This window comes from Lagopus muta, chromosome 14, assembly GCF_023343835.1.
Source record: "Lagopus muta isolate bLagMut1 chromosome 14, bLagMut1 primary, whole genome shotgun sequence".
Lineage (NCBI taxonomy): Eukaryota > Metazoa > Chordata > Aves > Galliformes > Phasianidae > Lagopus > Lagopus muta.
The window spans coordinates 10,908,757-10,930,766 of NC_064446.1; the positions used below are offsets into that span (position 1 = coordinate 10,908,757).

At 41.1% G+C, this 22,010-nt stretch overlaps 1 protein-coding gene and 1 long non-coding RNA gene across 2 annotated transcripts in view; one reads left to right on the forward strand and one right to left on the reverse strand.

Moving 5' to 3' along the window:
• LOC125700339 (uncharacterized) overlaps positions 1 to 10,370 on the reverse strand; it is a 187,093-nt gene extending 176,723 nt beyond the window's left edge. Inside the window, exons 1-2 of the long non-coding RNA XR_007379864.1 lie at positions 9,697 to 10,370; positions 9,349 to 9,447 (exon numbers count right to left, since the gene is read on the reverse strand). This is a non-coding gene — a long non-coding RNA (uncharacterized LOC125700339). The remainder of the gene's footprint in view (positions 1 to 9,348; positions 9,448 to 9,696) is intronic.
• A 427-nt stretch (positions 10,371 to 10,797) lies between these two features.
• The window catches only part of CLINT1 (clathrin interactor 1), a 46,791-nt gene continuing 35,578 nt past the window's right edge, over positions 10,798 to 22,010 (forward strand). The window contains exon 1 of the mRNA XM_048960173.1: positions 10,798 to 10,989. Within this exon, the coding sequence (XP_048816130.1) occupies positions 10,949 to 10,989 (41 nt within the window). The 5' untranslated portion in view covers positions 10,798 to 10,948. The remainder of the gene's footprint in view (positions 10,990 to 22,010) is intronic.

Sequence of the window (22,010 nt, forward strand, 5' to 3'; positions counted from 1 at the left end):
AAGACTTGAGGTAGGAAACTACTAATTCAGAGATTCTTAGCTACCTGTGGACATTCTGAAGTTAGAACAGTAGGTATGTGGAGGTGTCTTCAGAGGTTGCTCAGTAGTGCTGACTCATTCCTGCTGGAGCAACTCTTAGATTCAGCTGCCCACCCCCTTAGTGCTGCAGGAGCACATCAGAGAGCCAGAAAGCTCAACTCTTGTGGCACTGAACCAAAACACTCAAAAGTTCTTCCTCTTTATTTTATGCTGCCATAAACATAGACAGATGGGATTATAACGAAGCCGCAGCTGATGTGAGTTTTGCTGTGGCCATGTGTGCTTCTGGGTGAGGTGTACATGGAATCTGTGCAGAGTTCTAATCAGACTAAGCTGATTCCCTAGAATAACCTTGCTGCAGTTTTTAGAAGACCACAGCCATGGCTATTCTAAGTCTCTGAGAATGCATCCTTTACTGAAATGGCTTCATCACAATGTGAAAGTAAGCAGACCAAAGTGAAACAAACCTCCACCTTCACTGGAAGACAGCAGTGTAATAACAGCACCAGTTGAACCCCCCCCCCCAAAAAAAAGCTAGAGCAGTGGTGCTGACTATTTAGAACATAATTAACTAAACTTTACATGACATTCAGATGTTTCTTGGCTCAAATAGCAGTCTGTTCTCCTGTTGAATTCTAGGGATTTTGCAAACAATGAAAAATATTTGCTTCATGGCAGCCTTGCACACTGTGTTCTTGCCATGCTGAATCATTCTACCCATGAAGACAAATGCTCCAAAGTGTTAGAGAAACAATATTTCTAGACAGATTTAAGAGTGCTGAAGATTCACCATCAATACAAAGCAAATATTGAGGGCTCTTATGAATAAGTTTTACAGTTCAAAGATGGGATTTTCAACTCCCCAGAGGGATTCTTCAAAGAATGTGGACTTTTTATTTTGTTGAGATAGTATTGCTGATACAATTACTGTAAATGCTAATGTTCTTTGGCTCTAAATACATCAAGAAGTGAAGAACAGTCTTGAGAATGGACTTCATCTTGCCAGGCCCAGTGGATCACCACATTTCCAATTGCACTTCCAGCTGTAGATTGAGATCAAAGCACACATGTGATGTTTCCGAACAGTCACGTTTTGGACACAGGAGTTAAATCCAGCACCCTGCTCATATCCACTCACAAAATATAAACAAAATGGTGCTGAAAGCACTTCTCTCCAGCTCCCTGTTCTGAGGGGATGGTACAGACTTGGTTGTTGATGCCTGATCCTTGATGGCTGTTGCTTGACTGATACTTCCTGATAACTCTCATCTTGAGATTAGGCTCAGACTCGTCAGAGTGACAGTATAAATGGCTGCACTACATTTTCCCCTGAACATTTGAATAAGAAGTTGGTTGCTTGGCAGCCCAGAGAATCCTCCAAGCCCAAATCGCCAGCTTGCAAAGTGAAAGACAGACAGATTATGAAAAAACCTTGGTTGAAACAATGGAAGTGAAAAGGAAAGGAAAAAAAAAAAGGAGCAGCTTAGTCCCTGTGATATTTTTCCTTTTAGTGATGTGGAAGAGCAGATGTCTGCGTGTACACTTCCACCTAGTGCGTGTGCAATGAGTACACAGTGGTGGAACTGGATTTCCATGTACTTGAGGGAAAATGCATTCTGAATTTTCAGGAAAAGTAGATATTTAGATATTCAATTTATTCTATAAAAGCTATGTAAAAGACACCTCGGCAGATCTATGAAAACAGACAGACACAACAGAGAACTTGCTGGCTGGTAAAAGCAACAAAGGTTTCAAATTTGTCCATAGAAACAAAATGGATTTATGAAACACTAACACATAATATCCCTGTTCTTAAAAACATCCACCAGTTACTGTAGCCCATGTTTAGCAAACAACAGTTGCAGCGTTTCAGTTTCAGAAAGATGTTTTTTGTTGCAATAACAAGTATGCCCACAGGTACACTCTAAAACCAGCTGCTTAAATGCCATTAGTGAAGCTGACCTTCATTTTTTAAACAGAAAAATAAAAATGACCCCAAATGGATCTTTCTCTAAGAAGGCTTTACTTATTGTCGTAACTGTGGCAGTGTTGAACTCAAAAGGATGGAAACCAAAAAGTACACAGATTGTGCAAAGGATAATATAGTCTCAAAAGGAGAGAGAAGGCACCTAGAAAATACTGGCAAGGAAGGATACTCCCTGAGCAGCAGCTGTGCTCCAGACACCTCCTCTCTCAAAATGGAAGACTGCCTTAGAGTTCACAAGCTTCTGCTTCTTACTTAATGGAGTTTTGACTGGGACTCCGAGAACTGTACCATTTTACACAACCTTTTTAGCAGTAAATAGCTCCTATTGCAAGTATCATAAAAATATCACCAAATACAACAACATTCTTCATTTTTACCAAATACAAACTGCCATTGAAAAAGTCAGGTCAGATTTTCCTCAGAAGGGTTTGAGAAATTCTCTTGAATGGCATTTGCCTGTGCTCCGGAACAGCTGAGTGGCTCAGCATTTCTAACCATCCAGTTGAGGAGCCAAGCAGGTTTGCAGGGAAGTACACGTCACTTATAGAAGGTACTCAATGGCAAAAAGCTAAATAGTTTTTGAAAGATCTGATTACTGAACGCTTCCCTTTTATTGGCCGTGTGCTTTCTCCATGGTTGGATTCATTGGATGTGCAACAATAATTGAGTTCCATCCCATGGGTGAAGTCCATTTGGTGGCTTAAGTGCAGTCACTTGTCAGGATGGATTTTTCCACAAATGTACATTTTTCAAGTTTGCATGTCTTTTGTCAATACCTCAGCTCTCCAAGGGACAGCATGTCAACTTTCTGCACTCCTACATTTGACTGGTACTGAAAATCCGTCTGCTATGGTTCTCTGAAGTCCGTTTGATGGGGAAGGCTTTTTGACAACCCTGCCTCACTGGAGCTCTTACCTCTGTTTTTGTTTTGTGGGTTTTTTTGGTGTTTTTTTTCCCCTCTTCCCAATAGCTGAGTCTCTTTTACTCAAGCTAGCAGCATTCATACTCTTTTTCGCTGTTTCTGTCTTCCAAACTGGCAAACAGTTCCCAAACTGATGAAACCTAGCGAACAAGAATCTCAGAGCTGAAGGGCTTCTAATACTTTCTCTCTGAACTCAGCTTTCAGCCCTCATCCAAAAAAAGGAATTAAGTTCATAACACAGGGGGAGCCCATAAATAAAGCCACACCAATGGGAACAAGAAGGGAATTGAAACTGTTGCAAATGAAGAAAGCAGTAGAACGGTGCAGAGTTAGCCAGGACACTGCACTATGGTCTTGTGCAACACACTTTTTTTACTGGGTGGTACAGCATGCAAGGCAAGATTTTAGATCCACCTGGCAGTGATTCCAAGAGGAGACAGGCAGTTGGAAATGAGTCTCCGTTCATTCCCAGAGCTATCTTCAAGATTAGAGAATAAGTAGATGATAGCTCATTTTCTTTTTCAGGATCTAAGAACTGAAGGACCCAGTCACAGTAAAATCAGTATTGAATGAACTGTCAAGAATCTCACTAAAGAACTTTGGAACTGGAAATGATTGATGCGTTTAATTCACGGTATTTTACCTGACGGCAGCCAGGACCAAACAGTCATGAGAAAGAAGAAGCTGTAGTAAATGTCTGTGGGATAAGGTTACCCAAAGTTGCAAGAGAACATCCGCTCCAATCCTGGTGGATCAAGTCTGGTTCTTGTAAACATTGCTTGAAAAATTTGCTGTTAATTTACGGCAATTTTTTCCATCTGACAGCCCCCTCAACCTAGACAACAAAACTCATCAGTTCCACATTTTAGATTGATTTTGTTCTTTCACCTTACCTTTTAATTCATTAAAATCTCTGTAGATTTTTTTGCTGCTGATTGTGCTTGTGGTTTGCTTTTAAAAAATGCTAATAGTCAATAGCAGCTTTTAAAGCCTTATTTCTGTAAAACAACATGAAACAAAACAACCACATTTCAAGCAGCAAACTGAAATAGAAAAGATGAAAGATGAAGGAAGCCTCGGAGAAAAAGTTGCAAATACACCATTTTCTTCCTCTGAGAGAAGTTACTCAGTTAGGAACCCTTCATTACAGGGCTTATTTTCCTGTGATATATATAAAAGCATGAAATATAAATGATGTATACAAATGAAAGAAGCTCATTAAACTGCCTTTATAAAAATATTTTTTTTACATAGAAAACATTTTTTTTAGCATAGAAAAATCAGCAGTTCTTTGTTTCATTCTCTCATTTGAAGACAAACTCATGAAGCATTGCCACGGCACTTCTAATTTCCAGCAAAATACAAATTTGACTAATTTTTGGCTCTTAGAACATTATTTTATTTATTTTCACATCTTTTTTTTTTTTTTTTTTTTTTTTTTGGTAGTTTGCATCCATGACAGCGTGTACAATGTGTATGCATGACCTCTGAGACAACAGGCTGCAATCGGCCATCTTCTACTGGCCTATCAAACGCCAGCTGCCCTGGACCATGGCTTGGAGGCCATTTTGATTTGCCGTCTCCTTTACTTGTTCAGGGCTATTTGGCAGCGTCAAGGGGGAAAAATGACAGCTCTGCCCCCTGATGTTTCATATCTGATGGAAAACTATAGTAGGGCTTTGAAAAGACACGTAAGACTTTTATGATATTGTGACTACACGTGAGTAGACAGACCAGAAAGAAATAAGGCTTTTGGTGAGCAATGAAGGAAGTTTGATTTGTGCCTTTTGTTGGATTTCTGTGAGTTTAAGAATGAATGAATTCACTCAGAAGCAGGAAAATCAGTCACAGTGCTTTCCAAGGGGATTCCTAGATATCTAATTGAATTCCTGCTGCAGCCTTACCCAAAACAGGAGCATTAATACAGTATATCTCTACAGAGCTATGCATTTTTACAAAACATATAATTTCATATCCTTAAGTCTGCCATCCCTCTATCTAATTCCTTTGAGATTGGCTGTTGAGCCCCACAGTAACACAGAGGGACTGAGGGATACAAATACAGACAGCAAGATCTCATAAACTTTGTATTCTTAGGAAATCAGGCAAACAAGACTTCTCCTGCTTGGGATCTGGCAGAAAGCTGTGTGCCTTGGACTATGGTCAAACTGACAACATAACAAATGGGAACATTTACTGGTTGCAGGATACCAAGAATTCTGACCTCACTAGTCTGGCATGTGCTTCTGGTTCAGCCCTGTTCTGCTACCAGTTTTCTAACTCTGGCCACTGTCACAGGAATTTTGGAACTTGAAATGCAGAATGCTGCTAACCAGGACAAACCTGTCAAGGGCTGACTGTTACAAAAAGCAGACAGCCTGTCCTTTTCTCCTCCGTCTGTACAGTTTAAATGCTAGAGTGAGCTGGATTTTTGTCAGTGGACAAAAAACTTGTTGGAACAGCTGTATAACAGCAAACACCAGCAGCAATCCAGGGTAAGATTCGTAGCGTGTACTGGAGCTAAAACCATAGACTGAGGAACCTGGTGAAAAGTTTCTGTAAGAAAATAAAAATGACTCCCATGATGGAAGAGAACCATCATAGGACCAGTTCTCAAAAACAAACTCCTAAATTGCCATTACAAAGTACCATGGCCAATTAAAGGAGGTTTTTAGGGGCACAACAGAAATATCTGTAACATCAGGACATCGGTCACAGCATTATTTCCCCACAATTCATACTTCCAACAGGGAGAACACATTTCCAAAAATATGGCTCCAAAACCTCCCCAAGAAAAATAACAGATAATGGCACATCATCATCAGGAAGGAAAGCTCAGAACATCCAATATCAGCCATAAGTTCTCAATCCCCAAACCCCACATTTTCTTCCTAATTTGGAACCACACCAATTGCTAATCTGAGAGAAACCAAAAAACCCCAAGTCACTCCATTCAGAAGTAGAACAAGAAAAGGCTGCTTCCTCGGGGACATTTGTATCTCAATTTCTTGGTTTAATAATTAAACTGTAGTATTTTGGCATCAGGAATTCACCTCTTTCTGGACATCACAGAATCCACAACAAAGAGTCAGAAGAATTTACTGCTTATCAGACAAAGGAGAACACGGAGAAGAGAACCTTGACCTTAAATGCTTGCTATTAAGGGTTAGCTCAGCTTGCATTCCTTCCTCAGGAGCAGCAGTGATAAGGCCTTCCCTACTCTGTCATCTGTTTTCAAGAAACTTGTAAGAATTTTGCATAAAAATGTAATTCTCCTTGAGAATTAACCATCTCTGCCTCATCCAAGTGAAAGGCTCAACTGTTTCAAAAGACTATGAGGAAACAGAGTGAAATCCATGTACCCATGGCATGAAATCAACATTTTTTTTTTTCTTCAGGCTAGAAAATAAGGCAATTCTAGGGCTGAACTCAGACTGACACTAACATTCCATACAGCCTCCTGGAGGGACTTTCTGCAGAGAAATGCCAGTGTTATCCTGGCAGAAGAAGCTGCCAGCGTGGCAGTTTTCTTTCCTTTCTTCTGAGACAAGTCCTACATTCACCTTGCACTCCCACGTCCACAAGCACAAAAAGAGCAGTTGTACTCATGGTTTTCAAAGCTTAAAACAGGATCATTTTCACTACTCAGAAAACTCTGAAGAAGTTTGCTACCTACCATGCTATATTCCATTATAGTGAATCAAGTGCTGGACATGGAAGTGCTGTTAGTAAATGTGTGTACCACATCAGAGTAAGCAGAAGGAGGACAATTTTAGAAGGAATGCAGTTGGAATAGCATATATAAGTACCATATTCTCCTTTTTACTCTTGCCACACTTTTCACAGGGGGAAATTACTGCCAAAACCCCATTTCTACCTGCACAGTGAGACTCTTCATTTCAATTGAGTGTGATAAATGCTCAGGCATTGAGTGGGAGAAGCTTCACAGGCATGAAAGTGACTGGAGGATTTTGCCATTTTTTACCAGAGGCAGAAACACTGTAACAGCTTACCTAGTGACCTTCTGTTTGTAACACAGTGCATTTGTGCATATGGGACGTGTTACACAAAGGCAAAACTGGATTTGGAGAAGCTGCAGTTGTTCAGAGAAGCCTGGTACACAAACCAGCCTACAAACACAGAATGTTATTTCAACATTCCTTCTGCCCTACTGACTAATTCTTAAAACAAACATACTTCATGGAATTCAGAATTCAGATGTGTAAGTGGGCAAAAAGTGGATCTTTATGAAATCATGAAAATAAATACTGCTTTAAACGAGAAGTTTGTCTCTGCCACTGCCTCCCTTACCCCAACATTTTATTTTATTTTTTTACATTCCTATTTTTCCCTCACTTTAATAGTAAATTAATCACTGACTTGGGCATTTCTCTGCAAAGCATTAATACGGTTGAAATTAACAGCAGTATTGCTCTCCAGGCATTTGGAACATGCGAGACTTCTTGTGCACCAAATGGCCCATATTAACTTTTGGAATAGCCAGGTGCAAACCTCTACTGCAGTGTTCAAATTATTTCAATTTCTCTAACTGCTTCTCCTGTAATTGATGGCTCAAATTATAATAAAGTACATTTCCTCCACATGATATATGTTACAAGTACTACCTGCTATACTGAATATTGCATTGATTTGAAACTGCATTACCCTCCATGTATACCGATCAGATCTTTCTTTTAAAGGAACTACTTATGCACCAGAAAGTGTCTTCACATCATTCAGAAATTATACATATGCTCATGCACTTTGTCAGTAGCTGACAGAATGGGGATGGCAGAATTACTGTCAGTCATGTTGCATTCAATCTTACATAAAGACCTGCTTTTTACTATACCCTAAAATTGACAATAAATGCCAGTCTTCTCTCCTTGCCCCATTACTGCATCCAGACATAGCTTGTAATGCTTAAAAGATCTGCACCTTCATCTTAACTGCCTTTAAATTCTAGCTTCATTCTCTCTTTCTTCCTCATGTACTGTTATTCTCCTATCTGCAACTAAAATACCTTTTTTCCCCTTTTCCCTGAAGTGTATTAGAGCAGGTTGTAATTTTTCTCGTGGAAACAAAGATTTGTAAAACACAAACACACAAATATACCATATCCTGATGGTTTACTGACTCATAACTGTTTCAGTCCAATTGTCAGTTCTGATGGGAAGGGAAGAAGGGGCAGTATGATTTGGGGACACGTGCGCCTTCAGGCATGGCTGGAGTCTGGACCTGATGGCTGCCTCCTGCAGCCCATAATAAGTCAGCAGGTCTGTTCACTTAGAACTCTGTGAACTCCTTATGTCTGCTCAAGTAAAACACTGCACTGAAAATAACATCAATTTCATTGCACCACTGCAGAACCTGAGAGCTTGCAGTTTACCAGAAATAGATTTAGAAATTTGCTTTTGATCCAACATGGAATGAAGCCAAATTTAAAAATAACAAAATTTCTAGAAAATCAGAAACATCGTGCTTTTGAAAGCTCCAGTTGTAACACTTTATTTCTTCTTTAAACTGAGATTATAAATGTATTTTCATAATCCTGATCGACATCCTTACTTTATTTATAGAAACAATGAAGGGCAGACAAGTCCTCACCCAGCTTGCTTTTCCTGGTGTTACAATATGAAATCAAGGATATGTGTCCTCCCACTCAATGATGGAAGAGAGCACAGCAGTGGGGACAGCAAAACTGATGCTGTGTTCAGATAGACAACAACCACAGACAAATGATGGGTGTGCTGCAGATTACAGTACCAGCTCAGTGTTCAGCAGTGCTCAAAAAAGCAGACTGTGTTTAGAACTGTTATAAAGTGAACCAAGAAAAAAAGACATAAAACAAAACTTGGCTGTTTGCATCTACAATACTATATACAGTGCTGATTCCTCTTCTTCCATTTCAGAAAAGATTAAGCAGAATCATGAAGCTATGGCACAATTCCTGAACAAGGAGAAAATATGTATACTGCAAAGTCTTCAGCGCAGTGAAAAAAACTGTGTGGTAAGAAATCCAAAGATCTCAAAATTCAGAGCTGACAAGGAAAGGAGTAGCAGGAAATTATTATACACTATTTCCCACGACATTTGTACTAGTAATACTTTAAAGCAGACAATTTAAAACACCCAAAAATAAGTGTTTTCCAGCACTACACACAATAGTTCAATGTAGAATACATCACCACAAGGCATGTTGTGTAAGCCAATCTAAAGGGATTCAAAAAGCAACCAGGTAAATTTATAAAAGCAAGTCCTAAACAAAAGCTGTAAGATCAGTACTCCAGAACCAAGACACCAAACCACAGAAAACTGAAAGTGAGAAAGATATATCTTGGGAGTAATCCATCCACATTCACCAGTTCCTGCATTATTCATATAAACATATAGTACTTACTGTTAGTGACTTGATAATCCATTCAAGATGTTCTTATATTCAATTAGATTTCCCAGAGCTTTCACTGAGATGTTCAGAAGACAGAAGGTGTGAAAGCACCTATGTAAAAAGAGATAGAGGGATGTCAGAAAACAGGCAGATGAGCTACCAACTATCTAAAGAGGTGACTGTTACTTGACCTGCTGCAATCCATCTTTTTCATGTGGTCACCTTAACCAGTTAAACTAAAAGGCAAATGCTTACAGGGTTGCTTAGATAAAGTTTACATATAAATATTGTAGTTAGGAAAAAAAAAAAAAAAAGGAAGAAATAGATATCAAGAATATAAAAAATAAATTATGGACTAACCATGATACCCAGGCACTCTGCTTTGTCCCATAACTTGCCAACAGAAGTAGCCAAAAAATTTCCACTTCTCTTGAGCAGAAAATCCTCCCTCATGTGTGTTCATTCAAAATTCACATTGAAAACAAGTTGATGGAGAAAGAAAGTGAATGTATGAAAAGAAATCATCTCGGAATCCTCATCATAATGTCACTTATCTGACTTCACACCTTTATTTCCATGCAAGGAGCTGCAATGCCTGTTCACTGCCCCACATAGGCAGTATTTAAAGATGGTCTTCAATGCTTGGTGAAAACTCTCTACCAGGTGAAACCAGGGCACTATGTTAAATCAATTAATATTCCTGAGGAAGCTTTAATGTACATGATTCTCCCTTGGGTTTCTGTCAGTTCCTGGTCTTTCTGGATCAGAGCATCCCAGGTTCCTGTGCATGCTGTGCTCACATGGGCTGTGCTGCTTCAGCCAGTGCACATGCCTCACCCTCCTGTCTGCTTTCCTGTCTTGTTCCTCTTCTGGAAATCCTCTCGCAGGCCTTCAAGTGAACCTGGCAAGTTCACCTCAAACTCAGGGAAGGCGGAGACCAGTAAAGAAACAGTTGTGAAGACAGAATGCTACTTAGTAATGAGCTCCTTACGTCCATCAGGCGTGACTTTTACGCCTGTGTATTGCGGTTTAACCGCACTTCGTACAGACCTTTCACACCCTCGGGCCCCACGTGGCAGCGAGGCGACCGCTGCCCACAGCTTCGGTGCTGCGGCGGTGTGAGGGCGGGGCGGGGCGGGGCTGCGCTGCGGCTGCTCCGCCAGCCAAACAGGGCACAAAAGCTCGGTTCCACCGCGCTGTATGAAGTGTTTCCTGGGGTCTCGGGGACCTGCAAGGCGAAGGGAGGTGACGCGAGGTGAAAGGACACCGCCACGCTCCTGTGGGAAGAGCCACGCACTACGACTCCCGGCAGCCCCCGCGCGCACAGGCGCCGCTCCGCGCCCAGACGGCGCGTGGCTCCCGGCAGGCTTTGCGGGGCCGCTCGGCTTCCCCAACCCGCCCCGCCGACCGACAGACTACATTTCCCAGCAGGCGGTGCAGGACCCTCCATTTCCGGGAGTGGCGCCGCGTCCCTCGGTTGGCAGAGGCGGCGGCTGCCCGGAGCGGGCCCGGCTCGGCGGCGCGGCGGCTGCCCGGAGCGCGGCGTGCGGAGCCTCCTGGGGTCGGCGGCAGAGGGCGGCGAGACCGCGGAGGTCTCCGGACGATCGGCGCCATGCTTAACATGTGGAAAGTGCGGGAGCTGGTGGACAAGGCGTGAGTACGGCGGGGGCCGGGCGTGCTGGGCGGGGGGCCGGGGCGGCTCGGTCTCATCCCCTCAGCCGGGCCCGCTCTCCCCCCCTGCTTCCCCTCGCAACATGGCCGCTGCCCCTCCCCCTGCTGAGGCGGTCGCCTCGCACCCGTTCCTTGCCCGGCCGACTCCTGCTCTCGCCGCCCTCCCTCCGGGCTCCCGGTGCGGGCCCGGTGCCGTCTGCCCGCCTCCTGGCGAGGCCTGGCTGCTCTGCTGGGCAGAGGCGGCTTCCAGCCAGCCTCTGGCCTTCCCGTTATGGCAGGCTGCCTTCCGGGCCCTGCCGGGCTCCTCGGGGCCTTCGCGCTCCCGGCGAGCTGCGTTTCCCCTTTAGGTGCTTCCCTTTATCTGTCGAGGTCTGTGGGCTGCGTGCCTCTTTGAGCTGTGAGCCCTCAGTGTCAGCGTGTGCTGCTTTGGGCACGGGGAAGGATGGGGCAGGACGAGGGAGGTGTGTGAGGAACCACCTGTATGGCACGGAGTACTTCCAAAGCTGCCACGTTCACAAATCCTTTTCCTCCTTCCTGATGCCTGGGCCCTGCTGCAGTTGCCGTTGATTCACGAGCACCCCTGGGTCTCTTAGGAGGTGAAGTGTGATAGAGGAGCAAAATGCACCATCCCAGACATTACGTTTTTTATTAATTCAGATATTTACAATGTTTACTCCCTGGAGGTTACTGTGCTCACAGTGTTGCTGTGAGATTATTGCTGTGTTTTGCTGTCACTCTTCAAATTCTTCCATGAGGGAGAAAAAATTGTTGTAGTGGGGAGAACATAATGAAGATCACATTTTGCCTCCTGAAATAATATTTCTTTAGGGGGAGACTAGGAGTGCTTTTCCATTCTATGTCCATCCAATTGTTAACTTCTTGTAGGAGTTATTTGCTGAAGTTCTGTAGATGATTATGTACTGGATGAGTCTGTGTGTTTTAATTGTGTCTGGGCCTACAGGTCTAACAGCAAATCTTTCAAAATCAATTCTTTCTAACTTCAAAAAACATCTAAACAGTTCTTAACTGCCTTGCGTTATATGGGGTAACCCGTAGAGGCTCATCTTGAGTTCTAGGACTGAAAATAATGCTTCCAGGGAATGTTGAGACTTGCATATGTACCTCAGTTTGTCTAATAGTAGCACTGTGACACTGTCACTGTGTTAAAACTGTTTACTTTCAAGAGTATTTTGTAAGTTATTGAGCTTAACAGTGCATCACAATCTTTGCTGGTAAATGCGCTGGATTTCTAAACTAAGCGTAAGAAATGAATATTTCAAATAATCAAAATGTTTGTTGAGTAAACCTCAATTTCAGGGAATAACATGGTCCAAATAAAGAAGATTGTGTGTTTAGAAAGAGAGGGGGTGAAGCGCAGTGCCTGGAGAGTGAATGGTGTTTAGAGACGTCAAAATCAATAGTCTCATTGTGTGTGGGGTGGATTTGTCATCATGTCTTCTGTCTTAAGGCAAAACTACAATCATGAACTTACAAAACTCTCTACAAAGGCAGCTAAGGGATGTTAGCACATCAGTAACTGCAGATTTTGAGTCAGGATTGTACTGGACTTGAACTAGAATGTCTTTCTTTAAAAACAGTATGATTTATTGGGTTTTTGTAAACATGCAAGAAGACTGAAATGTTGCTACTTCAAACTTCAACTTCTTTGTGGTTCCTGTTACCTTTACGTATCGGTTCTACATTCTGCTGATGCTTATCATCTTAGTATTTCAATTTGCTTATCTGTCTCTTAGCTTTATTTGGGCCTTAGGTGGCTGAGGGCTCTCCTGGATCACAGACATGTCATGGTGAAGGACCTGTATGAAATGTTTTTCAGGGTTTGAAAGTTCAGTAAGCTACAATACGTAGTTAACCTGCTATTAATTTTGTCAGCCTACTTCAACAAAAATGTTTAAAATGGAACATAAGCTATTAGATTTAAAATGGCCTATGATGTGACAGAGAGCTTTGTGTTTTGCTCCCATTTGCTAACGTTGCTGTTCTTAGTTTTTAATTTAACTCTACACCTTCAGTATTGTGTACCTCATTCAGTTGTGATCAAACGGTAATAACTCATTTCTATTTGGGATTTTTGAAGACCTTTGGGTCTTAAACCACATCACTAATAACGCTTCTCTGTGTCTAGTGAAATTTTCTTGTCCTAAGTTTTATTTTGCAGTTTCTGATTTAATGCCAAATGCTTTCTGCTCTCCAGTTTTTGCCAGGTACTGCGTGCAGCAGTGAGTGCAGGAACTCTTCAGATGTGTGGAATAAGACTGAGTTTCTGACTGGTTAGCTTGCAGTTTAGGTGGTGTATTTTTTTCTGATGGAATAAGTTCTGTTTCACATTTATTATGTGAATAATTTAACTCTAGAAGGCAGCTTTTCACTTTTTTGAAACGTTCACTTGTATGGTTTCTTTCCTCTGAGTAGGTCAAAGCTAAATTGGAAAGTAATCTGTACAAATGCAGCCCTCCATGATCAGCTTGTTCCTTCTGCAACTGTAAACTTGGTTCAAATGACACGTTTCTGGTGGCTCAGTAAAAGTTCAGGGTGGTGCTTGAAGTAAAATTAGTGAGTGAGCTGGCATTTCTGAGTCACTGCTGAAGTAATGTGATAGGCTTTTTGTTGAATTCTGTGTTGCCATAGACTTAGGTTATGTTTGCGGAAGAAATATGCAGCCATCACAGGCCAGGCACTGTGTGCAAAAAGGCAGCCAGTTCTTCTGACCTGGAGAGCTGCATACCAACATCTTAATATGACAGAGTGCAGAAGCACACATACTTCACATAGCTGGTAGGAGTGTGAGCTCTAAGAACATTCTGCAGCTGAGAAGTACGCTGGTCATCTGCTGTGCCTCTGCTCTGTTGCATTGTGGGTTTTGCAGCTTTGTCTTTGAATGGCTGATAACAGCAGTCCTGGATGTTCTGCAGCTCTTATAGCAGTGAGTTCACGTTACTCCATTCCTGCTCTGAAGTAACTCTGCGGTTGTGATGCAGCTTGGATGTAAGCATTACATAGAAACTGTGTGTGAGCTGCATGAAGCGTAGGATCTGCAAGCTGACCAGTACTGTGTAGAAGCAGATTACACTTGAATTGTCCAATTTCTACTGGTATGAATGCATCAGTGTTTTGAAAATCCAACCAGCAAAGGTCCAACCAGGTGTCTCCGTACTGTCAGTAAACAGCTGCATGGGCAAAAGGAGTTGCAATTCTACTTCTGGAGTCCTGGTTGTTGAAATCTAGAGTATTATGCAACTTGGCAACTTCCTTTTTTAATCTTGTTAGACAAGTATGTTTTGTGCTTCGTGTTCCTTGTAAAATTTCTGGGGGAATTTTACAAAGAAAACTCCATGGCGTTTTCAAAAGAAAGCAAGGAATATTCAGAAACCTTTTCAAAGTGGTTTTAAGTAGGCTGGAGCAGGAACATTGGCTTGGTTTTGTAGCCAGGTGAAAAATAGACCATCATTTCTTTGGCTTTTTAAATTCCCTTTTCCTAAAGTAAGATCTTCTGATTCTTATTCTCCTGAAAGGCTGCTGTACACTGCTAAAGTAGCACAAAATTCTTTTACTTAAGGCAAAGGACAGCGTTAAAGCATGTACAATTAGCTAAGATAGTTGGTCCTCTCATAAAAGTAATTCCTCTATGAGGTGTGATTGTAACTTAGTGTTTCTGCCAGCTGGTTTCTGTCACAAACATGTAGGTCACAGTGAGTTTAGGTTGTTGTTTGTGTTAAGATGTGATGATTTTGTAGCAACTTTGTTGGAAACTATTACCTTTCTTAGCTTTTGTGATCTGTTAAACACTTGACCTTAGAATGTGGGAGCTCACTTTAAGCACATACCACACATGGGAAGGTGAGAAACCATCTAAATAGTAACAGGATTAAGAGGATAGGTCTGCATAATCCAAATGCTCGCTTGAATTTAAGATGGATGAGAATGTTGTCACTGAGTTTTTGAGCTCCTAGGATGCATATGGAAGAGGAGAGCCTGTGCATTTCTTGTCAGCATTAGGAACGTGACAGCTGCCATCCCCCTAACTTTTATTTTTTTTTTTTCTGTTTCCCTCTTCTATTTCAGTTGTTTGTCCCCATAGCCAAGTCCAAGCTGCTTTGCTGGTACTTCTCTTGGCCACACCTTGTTATGACTGAGCAGGAATGTACTGGCACTCCCTCACCTTGCGGAGTGAAGTGTTACAAAGCTGTGCTTTCATACATTTTGCAAGCTTGACAAATTGCCCAAGTATAGTAATATTTTTAAATGGAGAACAAACTGTCTTGCTTAGAACTTTTAGAACTGATTATAGTGCTTGTACAAATGCTGAGTGCTCGAAGCGTTTATACCCATGAGAATTTATTTGTGGAGTTAGGCGTTAAGGTCCTCTATAATTTGTTCTGATTTTACATTAGAAACCCTTCCTCCTTGAATGGGTGTAAGTGGAAAGGGAAGAGCTGGAGGAGCTGCTGTCATCAGCTCCAGTACAGCTGTCTAGGAGAGAACTTCTAGTTAATGAACAGCATGTTTTCCTTAGTGCTTCTAATTGTACAAGCTGTAAAGAGAATGGTAAAATCTTGGTAAAATGGGGTGAATGATTGCTTTGATATTCATTGCAGTTTCTAGCTCTTGTAGCCTAAAGCGGTGCGTGCAAATGAGACATTGTGCTTCAGCTGAGAAGTAGAGGTTTTTGGATTAATCCTGCTTCACAAATAAGAAAACTGCAAGGATAGTTGTGGCAGACTAACTTGCAATGGATTGATAGTGGTTACAGCTCTAGATTTGCTGACTCCCAGTCTTTTATTGTTTCCTGCTAGCTCACGTAATGTCTGCATTATACTTACTAATATGGTAAATACATACCAGTAACTTGCATTGCAATTACAGTCTTACAGTTAGCTGTCAGTTGCTTATTGCTTATAGTGTGCTCAAGTTTGACTGAGCTACAGGATCCTTCTTGTTACTAAGCTGGAGAGGGTTTAAATCTTCTCACCTAACTACTTTATTTTTCAACGTGCCTGTAATTGTTCTTGTTTACTGGTCATTTTCTTGTGGTACATGGATTCATCCTTTTAGACTATTGAGCTCTTCTGTAATGAAGTGGTTCTTTGCTGGTTTAGTAGTAGCCAGTATGATGGTAAATGATCTGTCATCTGATATATCCAGTGAAAGGGTAAATAACTGTCTAATGCTAGTCCATTGGTATCTGACCTTCCCATAAACTCCCTTGCTCTAGTTCCAGGATCATTTAATTTTCTCTATATTTAAGATTTATTTTGGTTTGCATAAGCAAGATCTTCAGAGCAATGAGCATTTTCATTGTTTCATGTAAGGGACAGTTAACCCTCGCTGCATGAGTTGTCCTTCTATTGCTGCTTAAGAGATCTCCTGCTGGTAACTGCTTTAAGAACAGCATTTCGTGTCATTATTACAAGAAGGTGATTATTATCTCCAGTCCTGCAAGGACTTGTCCTCTGCCCAGTTAGCAGAAGATGAGTGTGAGAGAATAGTCTTAAGAACACAAAGCAAAGCTGTATTTTCACGTTATCTGGCTCTGCAGCAGTGTGGCCGTGCCTGTCAACCTGTTGTCATAGCACTTGGTTCCTAGGGCTTTCCTCCTTCTTTTAAAAACTTAGAAAAAGCATTACAGTGATATTTTTTTTTTTCTTTTCCTTTTTAATTCAGCAATAAAAATAGTTGTAGTCTTTGGGGCATGTACTTTAGTATTGGTGATAAGCATCTCTGAAAGTATCGTGCTCTGTTATCTCATGTGCATAGATATATCATTCTCCTGTTTGAATATTCAGTTAGTGGAATAATCAAAAGTAAGCAAATAGTACAAGCTGTAGTTTATGTTAAGAGTCAGTGTAAAATAATTACAACCAATTTCATCAACATACTCCTTAAAGTGATGCTTTTGTTACTGCTCATTCAAATGTATTGTTACCCTTCTATGCCCCGTGGAAGGTAACAGCAGTGTGTTCTGTACTAGCAAAGGTGATGGCCTTCTGTATTTTCAGGGAATCTAAATGGGGTGTGTGTTCAAGAACTTGTATCTGCTTGAAGTAGTTTTAAAACATAGTTTTGCATTGCCTTGCCAGAGCTAAAACTAGGTCTCTGCTTTCTTGGTAAGTAAATGAAACTGGTCAAAGCAAGTCTGACCTACATCACTGCCAACGAGTCAAATGGATCAAGGTGCTCGGCTCAGTTCTGTGCTAATATTTTGATTATCTGTATATGTCTTAATCAGGGTATAATTACTTTCAAAGCATATTGAAAATGTGGATGAGTTGTTGAAGCATGAGTGAGGCATCATGTTGTAGGTTGGCAGTTCAGAACACACAAATGTGGAAATGTGACTGAGTCTCCTCTTGTCTTTGCCCTGAAGTCTCACACTATCAGTGCTATAGCAAATTATGGAAACAGAGTTGAAGCCACAAAATCTTAGGTTGTAGTTTCACAGTCAGAGTAAATGTGGGCTGAGGTTTCACAGCCTTCTGTCTGCCACAGGCTGCTGGCACTTGCATACTTTCTGCTTGATCAGAGAGTATCTCTCAGGCTAACCAGTTGTTTCTGCCAATTTAATTCCCCACTGGATCAGTTCCCTGGTATAGTTAATTCTGTGGTTGCACAAATGTTCATACTTGGCATAAAGGAAGGAATTTTGATAAGAATGGCTGGGGATAAAGGGGAGACGGGGGAGAGTATGAGTTGAAGTACTTGAGCTGTGCTGATAGGATGCAATTTCACAGACAGTTTGAGGAGCTCTTGGTGATAGTTCCTACTGAAGGAGAACACCCCGCTCTTATACCTGGCCATTTGTAGTCTGTGCATTCCTTAATGCTGCCTCTGCTAGTTCAGTATTTGCTTGTGCTAGCTTGCTGATATGGCTTAAAAACAAACAGAAACCAGCCACCGCCTTTTGTGGTTAACATTCAATTTGGCAGTGTGCTGCATAAGCAGCTGCTTATGGCACTGCAAGCCCTTGTGTTGATAGGGGAAAGGACAGGAAGATAGGGTGGGACTTTTTTTCTGATAATGCACTTAACTCAGTTTGGAAAGTGCACTGTTAGTGGTTTGTTGCTTGCAAAGCTTCTGTGAAAGATGACAAATTTAAGTTCTCAGTTGACATTTGTTAAGGTCGCTCCTCTTTTTTGGATATCAGGCTCCTGACCTAACATTCCCATGTTCATATCACTGTTATGCAAGGGGATGTGAATTACCAGGCAGGGTTTTGCTCTCAGGTCCCAAATCAGTAAGAGAGGATATAAATTGAAATAGACAGCTGTCTTGTGTGGTCTGATTTTGAATGATTCCAGCTGGAAATGCTCTTGGGATGTGACAGCTATGCAGATCTTCATGTGAGAAAGATGCCTTCTTTTCAAGTTAAAAGTGTAGCTAATGATATGAGAAGTACTAGTGGCATGTATTTCAGTTATTACAGAGTGGTAAGAGCGGTTATTTGAAATAGATTGCATCTCTCGGATGTGTTTGATTTGCCATTTAAAATCAGACAAGCATCTTTAGGGTGTATTTGTGTGTTTTAACATAACTACCACACTGTGTTTTATACTCTTCCCTCCCTCCAGATAGTGTCCTATCCTAAATGTTTAAACACTGCACGCCTAATAGATATTACCTGAGTCGTTTGGGATACAATTAGAAATATTAGTTGTATTCAGCTTGTGTAATGAGACGGACCTGCATTTTCTGAATCTCTTGTAATAGTAATGAGACCCATTGGGAGTTAGGGAGCATGGTTTTTGTTTGCTTGATCCTGACTCATAACAATAACTGTTTTTCTTGTTGGTTGGTCACCAATCCCTCATGTGATACAGAAGCAGTCTCTATACATACAACCTATTCGGTATTCCCTCAAGATGAAACTTGTAGTGTAGAACTGCATCCCTTTGTGACCCTTGGGATGGATTTTGGGCTCAATGACATATTCACTTGAAGATTTCTGTAGATCCATTTTGAATGTAAAGAGAACAGACTTCTGATAACATTTAATTTCATTGGAGTTGCTCTAGATAGATGCTTGCTTCTGAAAAATAAATTCTTGTTAACACACCTATCTGTAAATAGAGGTGGTACCTTGGTGATTGCTGTCTCTTAATTATTCCTCATTTGGTGATTAGTGAGTTATTTTAGCTGTTCCTTCACTTAAAGAGAGGTGGGGAGAAGCCCTCTCTTCGGAGGTGTTTACTGTAAAAGTGAATTATCACAGCAGTCTCTTTTTGCCAAATAGATGTTTGTGTTCCTTGGGACAGCTTGGAAACTTAGTGCTAATAGACTGCTAATTAGAAAGTAGATTCTCTTAGCCTTTAAACTGCCAGTGTCAGGTTTTTTGTTAATTACAAACTGTAATCTACTTTTGTAACTGCCTACACAAGATCATAAAATTCTGGTAATCTTACTGTTAGTGAGTTGAATGAATTGCTCCTCAATTGAACTACAGTGAAATTGGTTTGTTCTAAGTACTTTGTTTTATTTGAGATTATCACTTATATGTGGACAGGAAGTAAAAACTGGGGCTCCAAGGCAAGTGAAACAGCTCTTCTTACCTTTTTAGGACGTAAGAGTTACTTGATCTCCTGGAGGAACCAGTTTAATAAATGATACCTATGAAAGGAGAGGAAGCATCGTTATCCTCCCAAATAAATGTGGCTTGGCATTTTGAAAGTTAATTTGTATGCCATCTGCCAGACTCATTCCAGAAAAAGAACACTTGGTTTGTCTAAAAATGCCTGCTGGTGAACTTGTGGGATCTCAGTTTGCCAAGATACCCTTTTTATGTAATGGGAGATAGCAGTTTGAAAAATACAATGGATGTTAATGCTGTAATTCTGATACCTTAATACTTCACTTGCTCTGAATGGTGCATTCTTGTTGCTTGTGCCATTTCATTTTGGGTATTCTGCTGTGAATAGCTGTAGAAGGGCACTCAGCTGTTAATTATTAACCACTGATTCCTTATAGGTTAAGTTACTTTGTCCAGATGCTTAAAGCGATAGCATAAGGATTTCTGGGTTGTTACCTGCCTTCATGGGAAACTGACAAAAGAAAATAGGTGCTAAGCTAATTTAATCTATTTAGGATTGTGTTGACTTTTCTTATTCTTGATAGATTTACTGCAGGAAAGGAATATGGTCATTCAAATGCATTAAAGGAGGGACAATCTGAAGCAGGAAAAGATGAGATTTTTAACAAGTGGCTGCTGTATAGTAAACAAAGCTAAGTTGTTCTGCCATTTGTAGGGACATCATTTAAATTTAAGCTTTTTGCAAATGTATTTATTTTTTACCAGTGTGTGTTTGAAACATTGATGCTTGCTTTCCTGGTGCATTTTTTTTTTCCTTGCAGTAATAATTCTGGTGCAGTTGAGAGTAAAACCTGACATTAAGAGATAATGTGCACAGACTAACACATGTATTCAATTCCTATACAGAGAAAACACTTTTTTAGCGTGAGGGTGGCTGAATACTGGATGGAGCAGAAATACTGGGGTGGCTGCTGATTGCCTGAACCAGATGTCAGCAAAACTTTCTTATGATTACACTAAAAAACAACAGGAGATGCCAACAGACTTAAGAGAACCTCAAGCTGATGAAGAGAAAAATATTTCTTTATGGGTCTGTGGTAAGAGGTGTGCGTGTGATATGAATGGTTTCGGTCTTCTGAACTCATTACAAGACGGATGCATATGGTGGTGAACCTTGACTCTTTTGCTTCCGGAAATTTTTGGGTAAGTCTCTTTGCCAGTGTCCCCTTTTAAATCTGTGTGGGTAACAAGGCTGTGCTGTAGGTTGAGCACCAAATAACACACGAAGGGCTGAATGAATGAGCACTGTGCTGAGGGAAACTTTTTCAGACCATGTTAACAAACTGTGTCAACTAGTCCAAATACCTGTGAAACTGGAACTCAGGGCTGAAGGATTGAGGTCAGAGCAAGAGTAGGAGGGGTAAGAGGGCTGTGTTGCTTTATGTTCTCCCACCAAATGTGGGTGTTGGAGAGGCAACGTGGACAGGAAAAGTGATAACAGTGGGTGATGTGTGGGTTGGATACGTGTTACAGCCTGTGTTACACTGAGAACGATGCTTATTTAGATGATTGGTGATTTAGTTTTATCAACCAACTAACCAGGAAGACAAAGGTAGTGAAATGTGACTTGATCCTGAGGTGTGCATTGGTTGTGGCTCAAGATATTCCTTTGAGAACTGCTTTGTAATAATAAAAATAATTTAAAGCTAAAAGTCTTTGTGAGCAACAGAAGCATAAGAAACTTTTTTCAAAATGAAATCCTTGCAGGTGATAGGGAGATGATAAAATAGTTTATTGGGGTTCAAAGCAAAAAGATTATTGCTTCTCAGAAACACTGAAAAAGAAACAATATTGTTAAAGGGAAGGATTAAGGAAATAAAGAGAATCAGGAATGTTTCAGGAAGCTGAAGTGTTGTCTGCTCAAGGGGAGAAGCAAAGTGCAGAGCTGCTGATCATTACCACATAAAACAGAGCAGTGTGAACAAGAGTGAATAACCGTTTGCAGAAGGTGTGTATCCTGCGTCAGAGGAAGCAAGAAGTCTTTAGGACTATTGGATGCTGAAAGAGGACTTGGAGGAAGGTGAAAGCATAGCAGGAGAGCTCCATGATTTTTGTGCCTCGAGCTTTAAACTGTTGGAGCACAACAGTGTATTCTGTGGAGTTATCACTGCATGTTTGCTCTACTGTTTTACACTCTCAGGAATTAGAATGCTGGACAGGCCTGTCCTTGTATGGCTCTGTTAAAGTAGGAAGTACTCCCTGGGAGACTGAAGGCTTTATTTCCACTTTAATTTTTAAGATGTTGAATTTCTTATTTTTAAGTGTTAGCAAGGTGACCTGGAGGGAAAGGCTTTGGTTTGTAACTCCCTTTCCTAGCCAAAGGGTAGGAAAACATCACTAGGTAGATAGTGATGGAGAGGCTGAAACACAAGTTTAGTGGCTCTGATTACATTCCTGTTTA